Here is a 14859-nt window from a genome sequence, read left to right on the forward strand (position 1 = left end):
CCACTTATGTAGGCTACAGCATAAGCTCTACGTAGATCCTCCACACAGCCCCTTAACTGCCTATAAGATTCATTTCTAACCCCTTACCTCTTGTTACCAATGCCTAAAAGCTTAAAAATGCCTTACACCCTACCTATAGCTAATCTTAACCTCAACCTCCTCACACGTCACCCCTAACCCCTAATCCATTTATGTTTAATGAGGTTGAAAATCTTTCCTTTCACTCTTTTTGTAAACATTGTAAAATGCTATATGAGTGGAAATGCATAGGATAATAATTATGACGATGTTTTCCCAGGTTCAGCTCTGAATGACGGTCAGTGGCATGCGGTGGAGCTGAACTCCAGGCGAGGTCACGTGACCATCGCCGTGGATGAAGAAGGAGGAGGCGTCGCTCACGCCAGCCACTCCGTCACCACAGGAAATCACCTCTTCTTCGGTGGTAAGAGCCAAATCGAATCATATCAAAGGTGTAAAACTGTTGAAGGTGGCAGTCGCTGAGCTGCTGCACCAAACTGAAACAGAGCATCAATCAGTATTCAAGAGGAGTTTTTGCTACACAATGATGTCATTCAAATACATTTTGCACTAGGTCTGTGTTAGTTCAGCTATATTTCAATTTTGAATTAAAGCTTTAGTGCGTAACTTTTTGATATTAATGAACGTCCGTTACATTCAAGCCATGGCCAGATGAGTTTCTACAAAGCTAATTAAGACTATCAGCTCCACATTTCTCTCTGGATTTCTCAGTATGACTATGTTCAGAAGATTGTGGTGTCCGGTGACTTTCCCGCGCAGAAACTCGAGTGAAGACAATGACCTCTTCTGAAGAGTCCATCATGTTTTTTTAATCTTCCGTGTCCTCCTTGGCTACTAGCAACTGTGTGGAGGAGAGGGGTGCGGTCACGGAAGGCTTGTATCATGTGGACGCGCCGACAGTTTTGTTGTCATTACTTAGAATTTATGGGGGAGAAAAAAACTACACACTATAGCTTTTTAGGCACAATTATCTAAATGATTAATTTAAATTAGGGCTGCATGATATGAGTGAAATATGTAATTATGATTATATATATTGCGATTGCGATATGATTCACAATATTGGAGGAAATTATGATTTTTATTTTTTAAATGATTATTCTCATTTTCATTGAAAAATTTTAAAATGCATTTTTTGAAATTATTATAATGTGATTTTTGCGAGGATCTGTGCCAAACAGAGATTTTTTCTGTTGTCTGTAGGATAGGATATGTAGGCCGGGACGTCTCTGCAGCACCATAATACTTCTTTTAGAACACAGGTTCTGGTTTGACACAGATTTTGCCTTTAACAAATATTGCACCCTCCCACCCCTCTCTGCGATTTGGTCATTGCACTAGACCATAATGCGATTTCGATAAAACTGCGATTCAACAGTTAATATTACCCACCTGAATGTTTTATGTTATTTTATTCAACAGTACATTGAGTTCTAACTGTGTCTCTATTCATATACAAAACAACTACTATCTTTTCAGACTACAACTTTAAAATGTAAACTACAGTTGCAGTAAACACAGTAATCAGTAAGTTGTCATATTTGCCCTGAAAGATTAGTATTTTTATATATTGTACTGTACAGTTGGAGTCATCAACACTCAGCTGTACTGTTGTGTGTGTTTAGCTCCTGGCTGTCTTATAATGAAAGTTATAAGTCTGCTTTTCCTTTCCCTCTCTTTCTCTCTCTCTCTCTCTCTCTCTCTCTCTCTCTCTCTCTCTCTCTTATTTCTCCTCTCATTTCTCCTTCCTTGTCCTTGTATAATGCTGTCCCTTACTTTCTCTCTCATCTTTCTCCTCCTGTTTTCTGTCCTCTCTTCAGTCTTTCCAGTCTTTTTTCCTTTTCTGCTCCATATGTTTCTTTCTCCACTTGCTTCCTCGCTGCCTCCTTTTCTTAAATCTCATCTCTTTTCTCCTGTCTTTGCTCAGCCGTGTTGCGGTCCAGGATGTTATTTACTGCCTTAGTCTTTTTATCATACTGCACAGACACATTTACACTAGTTCCTTTTCCACATTAAATTGACTACTGTGAAAACAAATTAGCCCTATTCATTTGATTAAGGCTTGGCCTCTATTTGCATTATTCCAGCCACTTGAAAATACACAAATCCCAGCTCAGCTCTCTGTGTGGTAAAATACAGTACATTTATTTGAATTCACATTAACATTAAATGATGTGTTTTCAGCATTACCTACGGATGTAACTATGCATTTTATCCACTGTAAGGTGACATTGGGAGTCCTTAAAGCCACCTTCAAAAAAAGTAGTATTATTATTATACAACATAACATATAAATGTGTAACGATTACAGCCGGTTGAGATAAAGAAAAAGAATTGTGATTCAGTTTTTAAGCGTCCCAAGGCGTAATGTACTTAAGATTTCACTTGTTTGACTTCAAACATCACCATGTCTTCTTACTTTTTTTTTTTGGAAGAGATTCTTTTTATCTTTCTATCTATTTCATTTTTGTTATTTAAGATAAAGTACAATCTCAGTGTCACTTTTGCTAGGCCGACACATCTGTCGTTTTGCACAGTTTATAGAAACAAAGGAATATTTTTCAGTCATTTGTCTGCAACTCATTCTGTTAACAAACATCGTGAAAATCGTACTGTCAACTTACAAAGTCAAATCCTGAATCGAATTGAGAGCTGAGTGTATCATCACATCCCTACCATTACCTAAACCCAAAGTAACCAGCACAGTGCGTTGTATTCCACATTTGCTCTGATGCACCTTCCAATTCTATGAATAGTATCCATAATACTATAGCTGTCTTGGCTTCTGCTTAAAGCCCATTGCTGTGTTATATCCCTGCTGTCATGTCTCTCCTGCACAGTCTTTCTGTTGTCGTGATAACTTCTTCTTTGCGTCCCTGCTCAGGTTGTCCTGCTGAAGAGGACAGTCAGGAATGTAAAAACCCCTTCAACATCTTCCAGGGCTGCATGCGTCTACTCAGTGTGGACAACCAGCCAGTGGATCTGATGAAGGTGCAGCAAAGACTGCTGGGAAATTACAGCCACCTCCAGATCGACATGTGTGGCATCATTGACAGGTCAGAACCCCCCAAAAACCCATCTCACTGGTCTCCCATGGAATCATGTTACCCTCTCTGCCATTTCTGAGGCTACATTTACATTGCTACGTTTTGGTTTTAAAGGAGAATTCTGGCCAATTTTTACGTTAATCTTAATTGCTATAGCTATGCGAGTACTTTCGATACAAAAAACCCGACCAGGATCTGTCCTAGCAAACTGGAGTAGCTGCAGCTACGTGTATGAGCTTCCACTGAGCTAAAACGGCAGTTGTCGGGGCAAGGTTTAGAGTGCCTTTGTGCCTCTTAACAGACACAAAATGCAATGTCTGTGGCTTGCACAGTAATAGCGTTACTGAAGGCTAGATTTAGCTTGCGCTTGGAGCAGCTGCTTCATCTGCCTGTTGCCCCTCTGTCTGTCTCGTTCTTTCCAACTCTTGTGAGGCTAGTTCTTCGTCTGTATACTCGGGTTCGAATAAATAAGGACGACCATCAAACTCAAAAGGCTCTTCCGTGTGTTGTATATCTGCTATATTCTCATAGTTACGTTACTCCAAGCTTCTTCCCTCGTGAACACCTCTGCTCTTCACTCTTCACACACTACGCTCCGATCTGCACACTGCGCGAGGCTACAGCTAGGCTTCAGTAACGCTATTACTGTGCAAGCCACATACATCATTTATTTCCATGTAGTTACATAGTCACTGATATGGTCATAACCACTACAGTGCTCAATTACCTATTTTTGAGGGGGAAATAAACTACAATTTTTTGCCGCAAAGGCATGATCTGTCCTCTGGAGGACATCCACCAGACCACAGAGTGCTCGGGGGATTTTTGTCGGCTGCGGGAGGCGAGGAAGGCAGGGACGAAGGCTGCTTGCCCGGCTAAGGGAACTACCACACAGATCGACACTGACAAGCCTCCTACCTACCAACACCAGATCGATCACACACAAAATGGATGAGCTACAAATACACATGGAACTGCTGCGTGATGATTTTCACAAAAGCTGAACACACTTATCACGGACGGCAGATAGCAGCTAACAGCTAGCAGCTAGCAGTTAGCAGCTAACAGGCCAAGCTGCCCACCGGCAGGATCAAGACAGGGTATGTGAATGTAAACAATGTCTGAGTTGAAAACGCATCTTGTTGTCATGTAAGGGCCCTGTTCATGTGGCAGACATATTAATTGCATTTTGTGTCTGTTAAGAGGCACAGAGGCACTCTAAAACTTGCCCCGACAACTGCCGTTTTAGCTCAGTGGAAGTTTGTACACGTAGCTGCAGCAACTCCAGTTTGCTAGAACCGATTCAGGTCGGGTTTTCAAGATTAACGTAAAAAATGCCGGAATTCTCCTTTAAGTGGCGTTTTTAACCAATCTCCATTTAAACTAACACACCCAAACCTCACATCTCATCAACATTCCTACTGGGCATAAACAGGAGGCAGCATGTAGACTCCGCCCGTTGCTGGTAGTTGCCTTGGTAACGTTAGTAGCTTAGAGAACGAGATGTCATGACCCAATCAGGCGGCTAAATGTTGGCACCAGTCTCGGTGTTGCCAAAGGTCTCCGTTTGCGGCTGTTGAGAATGCAACAAAACCCCGCAGATTCCAAACCAAAACGGGTCAGAAGTGTTTCCTAATGTCTCCGGTTTAGGGGCTCAGAAACACCAGAGCAGGGGGAATGAGAGGGGGAAGCACCAGAGCAGGGGGAATGAGAGGGGGAAACACCAGAGCAGGGGGAATGAGAGGGGGAAGCACCAGAGCAGGGGGAATGAGAGGGGGAAGCACCAGAGCAGGGGGAATGAGAGGGGGAAATACCAGAGCAGGGGGAATGAGAGGGGGAAACACCAGAGCAGGGGGAATGAGAGGGGGAAACGTAGGAAAAGATTTGTTTTTAAACCAAAACGTAGCAATGTAAATGTAGCCTGAGACATTAATGCAGAAATGCCTACACTTGTATTCCTTAGATAAAGTCATTTGTAGTTCTAACCATAAGTATTGTTCTAAATGTTTGCAGTTTAGGGGTTCCTGCTGTTCAGTATAAAACAGTTGGCACAGATTTACATAGTTTTTCTGCTTAAAGGATTTTGGATATGTATATATATATATATATATATATATATATATATATATATATATATATATATATATATATATATATATATATATATATATATTTGGTCTGAGAGTAATTTACAAAGCATTGTCAATCAGCTGCTGCAGGTATTGTCTCATCACGTCAATGTTTTGCTGAAGTAGACAGATAATGAACTTTCAATCGTTGTTTCGTTGGTGGCCCTTTTATAAGGATTCAATCAGCTCACCAACAAGTCAACACAATCCAATTACACTGGGAAACTAAACTTCTTACTAAAAGCTGCTGTTCGCTGGAAACTCTTAGTTAGGAACATTTTTTGCCATTAAGGAGGACTCATAACATACTTGCTGAATAAGGACCCTGAGTTTACTGAGTTACACATCACTTCCTGAAACTAGCAGTGTAAAGTGATCTTCCATACCAGGAGTGGGGTTTGAACCCACGAGGGAATTAGCCCATTGGATCTTAAGTCCAACGCCTTAACCACTCGGCCATCCTGGTACTGCTGCATGGGTGAATACATCACAATACATGTCAGATAACCTCACAAGGAGGCATAAATACTAGCAATGGGATTTGAATCCATGAGGGTGCGTTCATTACACATTCTTGGTTAGTTTGTGCGTACTATACACTACAAGACTCTGAACAGACTTTGAAAAGACTAAAGTCTGATGCCATCTCACATCTAACATTAAAGACTGTCATAATATGTAAAGACTGGAGATCTGGCAGGCTCACACATTGCAAGACTACAGCTAGATTTGTATATGTAACGATGGTCAAGCATCAGGAGGACAGAGGCGAAATGTTGAATTGTTCTTCCTTTTTATTTTTCCTTTGGAAAATAAATCAGGCTTTGGTGTACACATTTACAGCATCAGATCAAAAGTATACAGCTTCTCTGCTAATTACTCTTTCAGTAATAGAAAATGCATACAAAATTATTATCTGAATCATAACTTTTTAACTTCTCACGTAGAATGGCATAACTGCAGCCGAAGTGCATAAAGTTACAGCACTTCATTAAAACCTAATTACATTATGGAGCCACATACCTTTGGAAAATAAATCAAAACATTGTCTTCAGACTTCAGAAAGACTGACTGGGACTGAGTTTTATGACTCCCTTACACCAAACGATGGAGACGACGGGAGCACGCCAACTCTAGCAAGACTCTCAGGATTTTATTCCCATATTGGAAATAGCCTAAGTCTGCGACAGTGGAATCGCTTGAAAAGTCGTTTGGTGTAAGGCTGGCATAACATGTTTATCTTGAATGACAAATGATTGATAAAGTGCCACAGTGTTTTCTGAGAGGCTGTGAAACAACCATCAACAATACATGTAGCACCATGCAAGAAATTAAAGGAAATCATATCTGTGCACATCTCAACCTCATACACAAGGAGTGAGTTTTGAACCCACTAGGGCATATGCCCATTGGATCTGAAGTTATTTTCCTATATCCTACCACTGGATACAGAGACTAATAGCTGGAGTCGTGCTCTGTCTTTGTTTTGTGATCCAACTTTATATGAGACACATCTGTGAAATGTAATTTTTCTTTTCTTTGACTTTTTGGCACAGTAATTTATTTGTGAGGTGAAGCGTTGTGTTGTGAGTGTTAGAGCCAGGAAAATAAGAAACAAACACACACAAAGAATCAAAATGTTACACTCACACTCAGTATTTCCATTAAGGAAGGGAGAATTATTGTTCAGCGGAGACCTGAGGTGTGACATAATCACTGATTAAGATTATGATTTTTTTGTTACATATAACAAAAAAATCTCATCTTTTCTCACCAGCTGTTTAATAATAAATGCTATTCTCACTGGTGTATCGCCTTTTTTCATTATTTATCAGCTTTGATCGAGCCTGTTTCAATTAGAATTACCATGATGATATCAGTGTTATACCACAGATCTTCTAATTTATTACTTTCCATTCTCTGTTAATGTCAGCAACTTTCATTCTGGTTTTATGCATTTGTGAAAGCCCTTACATTTTCTCTTTTGAAGACCATGAGCCACAATGGGGACCTTTGTTACATGTCATTCCCCATCTCCTTCATTTCCTGTTATTTCTCTACTGTGCTATCTTGTACAGAAATAAAGACATACTGTAATTACTGTATACCCCATCCCCACGCACATCTACAATGAAGTACACCTTACAGAGAGAGAGAGAGAGAGAGAGAGAGAGAGAGCATGAACAGACTACCTATCTTCCCATATTACCTTTCAGGTTTCTTGAAAATAATGATAATATGGATGATGGATATCACTTCTCTAATGCACAATGGTATTGGTGAACAACTGGAAAACATAATCTAACGAGACTAAGAGTCTACTGCCATTACTTTGAGCCAAATACTAATGTCATCCTAAGGGAAACATGAATGTGTAGACCAAATGTCATGGAAATCCATCCAATAGTTGTTATTATGTTGTTATGTTATATGTGTATTCAACATAACCCTAACCCCAACAACAAATGTCAACCAGATGGTGTGTAGGGTTGGGCATCGTTTATTTTGATACCAATTCTGATTCTTCCTTTCAATACCAATCAATTCTTGATTACGATTCTTTGAGGGAGAGTTGAAACGTGTCACATGCTTATTTTACAGATAAGAGGAACATTTTATTTTGATTCAATGGTGGTTTGCAGTTTTACCTGGCTTTTTTAACGTAAAATAAAGCCACATTAGAACGCTGCTTACTGTGCTCCATGGCTGCAAAACAACAAGCCTGGAAATATGGCGGCTGCTACAGAAACCAAAACTTGCACGTGTTAAATTTGGAACCGATGATCTGATTCAAAACCAAATTTTCCAAACAATTCCAATAAACAAACAATTCCATCGGAATCGTTATTTTTGAAACAATTCCAAGTTGGAACTGGTTCTCGATGCCCAATCCTACATGGTGGTGCTAGAAAATTAGTTAGGGGATCACCAAAATCAGAAGGATTCACCCTCTGGGGACCATGAATGTCTGTTGTTAAGATATTTCAGTTTGGACCAAAAGAGATGGTCCGACCAACTGACCAACTGTCATTGCTTCTGCTAGAGCCGAAAACATAAGATGTTATTATAAAAGATGATAGGAAAATATCACAATTTTCAGTTCATCTTTGATGTTTGTATTTCCATGTAATTTCCATTTCCATCTCTGTAAGAGTCATTTGTAGTTATCTCACATCAAGAGAGTAACTCATGTGGAGCAGAACCAATTGCTTGCTGTCCCAGTGTCATGCTAAAAAGCCCAATAAAAGGAACAATTATAACAATTATAAACCAGCAGACACACACTCATATACCCACCTATGTATATATATATGAATACAGCTACACACACCAGAGAAGGATAATCTGCACCAGTGGGTTTAATTAAATATCCTCCTGTTTCTACATTTATTAATTATCCAGCAGAATTCAGTTCTTGCACAGATCTGCAGTGGAACAGAACGAGAGACAAATCATGGCTCCCACTGTATGCTCTCACTGTAACTCTCTTGATTAAATTTGGGGATCATGGGATATAAAGTTGAAAGGAAAATGGAATTACAGGCGCAGCTTCCATACGCTTCTCTTACCTCAGAGCAGGATGTTAACTGTGTTAATGTGTCTTTGTGCAGACGTAACAGCAATGCAACCTCATTCAATGAGTACAATATAAGAGCAGCCATGCATTTAATAGACTTGACCCATCAGTCTTGTAGCAGGGGTTGGAGTGAATCAACAGTCAGATCTAATTTACTTCAGTTCTTGACATTGCAAGCAGCATGATCAAAAAGCCAACAGAAGTCCATCCATTTCCTGTAGAGGTGAACAACCGGGGGAATGAGGGAAACAACAACCTTGTCAGCCATTAAAGCTTTAGTAACTTTTTTAAAATAATGAACGTCCGTTACATTCAAGCCATTGCCAAATGAGTTGCTACAAATTTAGTTAAGACTATCAGCTCCACACAACTTTCTCTGGATTTCTCAGTATGGCTGTGTTAAGAAATTGGTGTCGTGTGTGGAGGAGGGGTGGAAGTGAAGCGCGTTCACAGAAGGCTTGTGTCATGTGGAGGCACCGACAGTTTTGTTGTCATTACTTACAATTCCTCATGGGGGCGACAGAAACTACGCACTATAGCTTTAAAATGTTCTAGTTCTCCATGGTTGTTCTGAAAAATGGCAGGAAAAAAACACATTATCACTGAGGCTATTTTGCAGAGGCACCAAGACGATTGTGATTGGTTTAAAGAAATGCCAATAAAACAGAGCATGTTTTTCTCCCATCCCAGAATGCTGTGTGGACTAGCCAGACCTTCCCCTGCAGTGCTGCGTAGGAAGGTGTGGCAAAGCTAGACTAATACATTGCAGAAATCAAGGCTATTAATCATACAGGATGTTCTCAATGGCCCAGATAACACAGGGGACATATAACCTTGTTTCTACTGTATGTTTTCAGCCAATAATAGCTGCAGCTGAGTTAAAGCTGTAGTCACTACAAATGATTGGAAGAGTTTTAACTATGCTTTTCCTATGTTAAGGTCTTACTGTCCAATCAAAGCTTTTACCAGGAGTGGGATTTGAACCCACGAGGACAACTGTCCATTGCATCTTGAGTGCAACGCCTTAACCACTCGGCCATCCTGGTGGTAGTTGCTGACTGTTTTCTGCAACAAGCTGCAGCACAACACGCAGTCACTCGTCTCTTTTCCTTCTCTCTTTCTGAAATGAAGCTGCCTTTATGTGTGGTTGGAGTGTGTCACTTTAACACACAAGACCATGTTGTTTGTCCCGTCTCCTGGTTGCTAGTTGCTATAGTACTCCCTTGAGAACTCAGTGTTGACATTTACATGGAAATTAAACATTTAGTTCGGCAAATAGTAGTCTCACCTTGCCAGACCTATCTCCACAGTGCTGTGGAGTAACGTCTAGTACACCACACATACATTCTATGATAGGAGGGGAAAAAAACGCCCTGGGTTGTTTGCTTTTCTTTTAAACCAATCACAATCGTTGCTCATCGACGCAGCAACGGTGGCTTTGCAAAACAGTTTCGGGAAGAAACTTGGCTAGGCTTTATCCTGGGAATGTACTTCAGTTGATTCAGACCAGGCAAGTAGAGACTCTGATGCTCTGTGAAGTTATTATTCTGTTGTGTTTTATTACTATATTTAGTACATTATGACAGATACATTGCCTACAGTCTGTGATCATTCTGATCAATGTTTATTTATGGGAGAAACATTTTACAGGGGTAAATTTCAACTTAATATTAGACATGTAGCAGAAGGAGGTTACTGCACTTGAACATAAACAGAATACCAGGAGTGGGGTTCGAACCCACGAGGGCATATGCCCATTGGATCTTAAGTCCAACGCCTTAACCACTCGGCCATCCTGGTACTAGTCATGTCAGTAAAGTGTATGTGATTTGAACACATGTGGACTTGTGTCCATTGCATTTTGGGGATAATGCATCACCAATATTGTTATTCAGCTACTCATTGACATTTGTGACTAAATGTGACTATAGTGTAAGAGTCATTTTCATTTGTTTTGGGTGTAGGACACAAATTGTCCACTGGTGTCACTAGTGTGTTTGTGACTGGTATCTATTTAGGTAGGAACCTTTCAACAGGTAACTAGGGGTGCTGTTAAACGGAGGAGCACAAATAGTTTTTGACTGCATCAAATCGCTACACAGCGCAACTCACATGTGGATGTGTAAATGTTTGTTGATGGAGCTTAATGGACACATGGACACATGGATTCTTGCACGTTGAGTCGAAGAGCATTGTGATCAATAAATGACTATTGGAGTCTATGATTTCAACTGAGCGGTGTAATGTAGGAGAGACCGCGTCAGTTAGTTTACTAGCCATATACTGTTTGCTTGTTTGTTTTAAGTCCGTATAGCAGCCCCCTCTGTGGCTTTAAGTTTGTAGGCTTAGCCAATATATATAGGATGGATGTTTACGGCCTAAATATACTTTTTGTTGTTCAGCCTCTTCTTCAACCATTCAAAAAGCTACGAAAAGATAAGCACTGTAATTCGCAAGCATTCCACGTTTTTTTTTTTTCTTTTTGCATTATTCACTACATTGAGTTCGCTTCCCGGAGAAAACTAAAGTCTTTCACCCAGGAAATGCGTGTTCCTTAGGAGTATTTTAATCCAAACCAGGATCTTTTTTTCCTAATCTTAACTAGTCGATTTGGTGCCAAATCTTAACTTTCGTCGCTGCAAAACGCTCATATTTTGTGGACTAAATTGAACCGTAATGTCCGCCGAAACGACCGGCAGCTTGCGGTGCTCTGTACCCGGCTCACAGTCACCTATTTTCAGGTAACTGAATCACCAACTACTGCTGATACAACGGAGGTCTGTAGCCGGCATCACAAAGTTCTGTAGCGGCTTAAACAACTAGCAACTGCCGCCCGCCGTATAACCGTCACCAACACACTCATTACAGCCCTGACACACACACACACACACACACACACACACACACACACACACACACACACACACACACACACACACACACACACACTGAATATATATAATAAAAGAACCAAGCAGTGTGAATTTAAAGTAAAAAGCTATGTTTTATCTGCAAGGCTCCAGCGTACTCTTATATTAAAGCAGTGTAGAGATAAGCTGAGGTAAGGCTGCTGAGTCAGAGCTTTTTATCTAAATAAAAGGGATAGGCTGCAGATTCTGTACAGTCATCTATTTTTTTTCAGTATTCCTGCCAGGGTTTGGGCAAACACACACACACACAACACTGTCACATACATTCAAATAAGTAAACATACTCTCTAAAACATGTATTTAGGAATATAAAGACAGAATAAAAACATACCACCAAGCTTCGCAAACCAATGATGTAAAATTGTGTTTGTGTGTGTGTGTGTGTGTGTGTGTGTGTGTGTGTGTGTGTGTGTGTGTGTGTGTGTGTGTGTTTGTGTGTTTGTCTCAAACCTCCTGGAGGTGCCAGCCGGTCTCGCAACAGATGGAAAGCAACCAGTGTGGATAAAAACACTGTTACTCATCGTCTCCTGTCGTCCTCTCTCTGTCTTTTTCTCAGCAGAATGAGGTCACAGGATGTCTTTGTGTCTCTCACCAGAGACACAGCAGAGCAGAGCTGCGAGCTGAGCTGTGTAACCTAAAAGTGTCTGTTTAACATCTACATAGCTATAGTTTTGCGTTTATGTGCACAGGTTTTGAGGTATCGGTCTCTCAGATGTCTAGCACCGCGCCCATACATGGGGTTGAATGGGATTTGTTAGTGGTGCTCACAGGGCTGAAAAAAAAAAATGACAAAAATCAACGGCAACATGTCTTCAGGGTTGTCGTTACTCATGCACAGACCTCAGTTTTAATCAGAACTCCTTTCTACCAAATAAATAGTCCCTATGAAAACTATTGACACTGCAGATTAGAGCTGGGCGATATTGAGAAAATCAAATATCACGATATTTTTGACCAAATACATCGATGTCGATATTGTGGCGATATTGAAGATTTCGCTATTGGTGCTTTCACAAATATTTACACAGTGAGAGTTTTGATAAATAATCACCAATAATGTGGATACCATGGAAAATTATAAAACAGTAAGTAAGTCCGGTAAGTCCAGAAAATTACAACACTGTAATGCAGCCTTTAAAACCAGGAAAAGACAACACGTGTGTCATGTCACGATATTACGATATCCAAAGATTACCCAGAAGTAATAGACTAATGAACTCATAGAACATGGAAAAATTGTATAATTGTCCTGTTACAGTTATGATATAATACAGTGCACATATACAGACTGTTGCCAGTTTGTTACATGTATGCCCACCTTTATGGGGTGCCGTTTGTAAAGCGGCTCACGCTGAAAATAACAGAAACATTTAGGCACATTTAGCTTCAAACTATGTTTAAAAAACTGGTATGAATGGATGGGTCACTTTTTTGCACATTTACAACAATATTTGTCAACTTAGAGATATTTTAAATAGTTAAATCCAAATATTAAATGTTACACCTAAATGTTAAATCTAAATCTAAATGCTAAATCTAAATCTAATTGTTAAATCTAAATGTTAAATCTAAATCTAAATTTAAATGTTAAATCTAAATGTTAAATCTAAATTTAAATGTTAAATCTAAATGTTAAATCTAAATCTAAATGTTGAATCTAAATGTTAAATGTTAAATCTAAATGTTTCGAGATGCATTTTGAATGTCCATATTAGTTAAATATTTAGTTTCACCCGAAACATTTAGATTTGACATTTAACATTTAGATTTAACATTTAGATTTAACATTTAAATTTAGATTTAGATTTAATATTTAGATTTAACATTTAAATTTAGATTTAGATTTAACATTTAGATTTAACAATTAAATTTAGATTTAGCATTTAGATTTAGATTTAACATTTAGATTTAGATTTAATATTTAGATTTAACATTTAGATTTAGATTTAGCAATTAGATTTAACATTTAGCATTTAGGTGTAAAATTTAATATTTGGATTTAACTATTTAAAATATCTCTAAGTTGACAAATATTGTTTTAAATGTGCAAAAAAGTGACCCTCAAAAATTCATATCAGTTTTTTAAACATTGTTTGAAGCTAAATGTGACTAAATGTTGCTGTATTTTCAGTGTGAGCCGCTTTACAAACGGCACCCCATACACCTTTAGCTAAACGTCTTGTTAAAACTGTTTTAGATTTACATGATTCCACTGATTGTTATTTTGGAAGCTGCAGTCCGTGGTGCTGTTGAAATACATTGTGTTATACTGAGATTGTATTATATTTAGTGTATCCTTATAGATAAAAACTGTCATAAGAAAAAGTGATTTTACAATATTACATGAGATAACTTATAGAGCTTTTAAAAAAGTCAAAACTATTTGTGCCAACAACGCAATGTAATGGTAAAAAAAAAAACTTTAACGCCAAAGGGAAAACTAGGCAACAGGATTGACATACTGTATGGTGTATAGAGAGTTAACAGAGTGCTAACTAACATTTGATTTAAAACTGTATGACTGATCTTTGTAGCAGTGTTAGCAATTCAGTCCCTTCAAAGTAAAACGCTGTGTAAATGTGCCTGGTCCCTGTAACTGCATGTTTGTGTTTTATTTGCCGAGATCCATGTGACTCTGTTAGAAGAGAATCAGGACTCACAGGTAGCTGGTTCCCTGTGTGTTTCCATCCTGCTGCTGGTTAGAAAGATTTGCAGAACCAGTTCCCGTAACTACTAGCCTGATGTCATCATACTCAGATTCTAGTCAGAATATGAGTCTGATACTACTCCACTGGGCTGTGATTATGGGGCGTGTTTCAACCAAACCAGGGAAGAAAATGCCTCTGCACTCATTTGGATAGACCTCCAACCAATCAGAGCAATGGAGTATGTGATGCGCCCCATCGGGGCCAGCTGATAAATTAAACTTTTGCCGAATCCCGTAGGACAGCCCAGTCTCATGGCAGTTTGTGAAATGGTCACGTTATTGAATCTATTGATTAGTGTACTGAAGACGTTAATGTCGTTATTTTTGTGTGGTTCTTAGTTATGTATTTCAATGGGAAGCATATTTCGTGATCACAGAACGATTACGGTAGCGAGTAGTATTGATAAGGCGAAAATCCGCGCAGGGAGGT

General features: G+C 39.3%; 1 protein-coding gene and 3 non-coding genes across 4 annotated transcripts in view; 1 reads left to right on the forward strand and 3 right to left on the reverse strand.

Moving 5' to 3' along the window:
* The window catches only part of LOC116044902 (contactin-associated protein-like 4), a 206537-nt gene that overhangs the window by 99896 nt on the left and 91782 nt on the right, over positions 1-14859 (forward strand). The window contains exons 9-10 of the mRNA XM_031292425.2: positions 299-442; positions 2924-3095. Coding sequence (XP_031148285.1) covers positions 299-442; positions 2924-3095 — 316 coding nt within the window. The remainder of the gene's footprint in view (positions 1-298; positions 443-2923; positions 3096-14859) is intronic.
* trnal-uaa lies at positions 5599-5681 on the reverse strand. The gene has a single exon. It is a non-coding gene; the product is annotated as a tRNA-Leu (tRNA).
* Positions 9756-9838, reverse strand: trnal-caa. Its single transcript has one exon. It is a non-coding gene; the product is annotated as a tRNA-Leu (tRNA).
* trnal-uaa lies at positions 10510-10592 on the reverse strand. Its single transcript has one exon. It is a non-coding gene; the product is annotated as a tRNA-Leu (tRNA).

Source organism: Sander lucioperca, chromosome 9, assembly GCF_008315115.2.
Source record: "Sander lucioperca isolate FBNREF2018 chromosome 9, SLUC_FBN_1.2, whole genome shotgun sequence".
Taxonomy (NCBI): Eukaryota; Metazoa; Chordata; class Actinopteri; order Perciformes; family Percidae; genus Sander; species Sander lucioperca.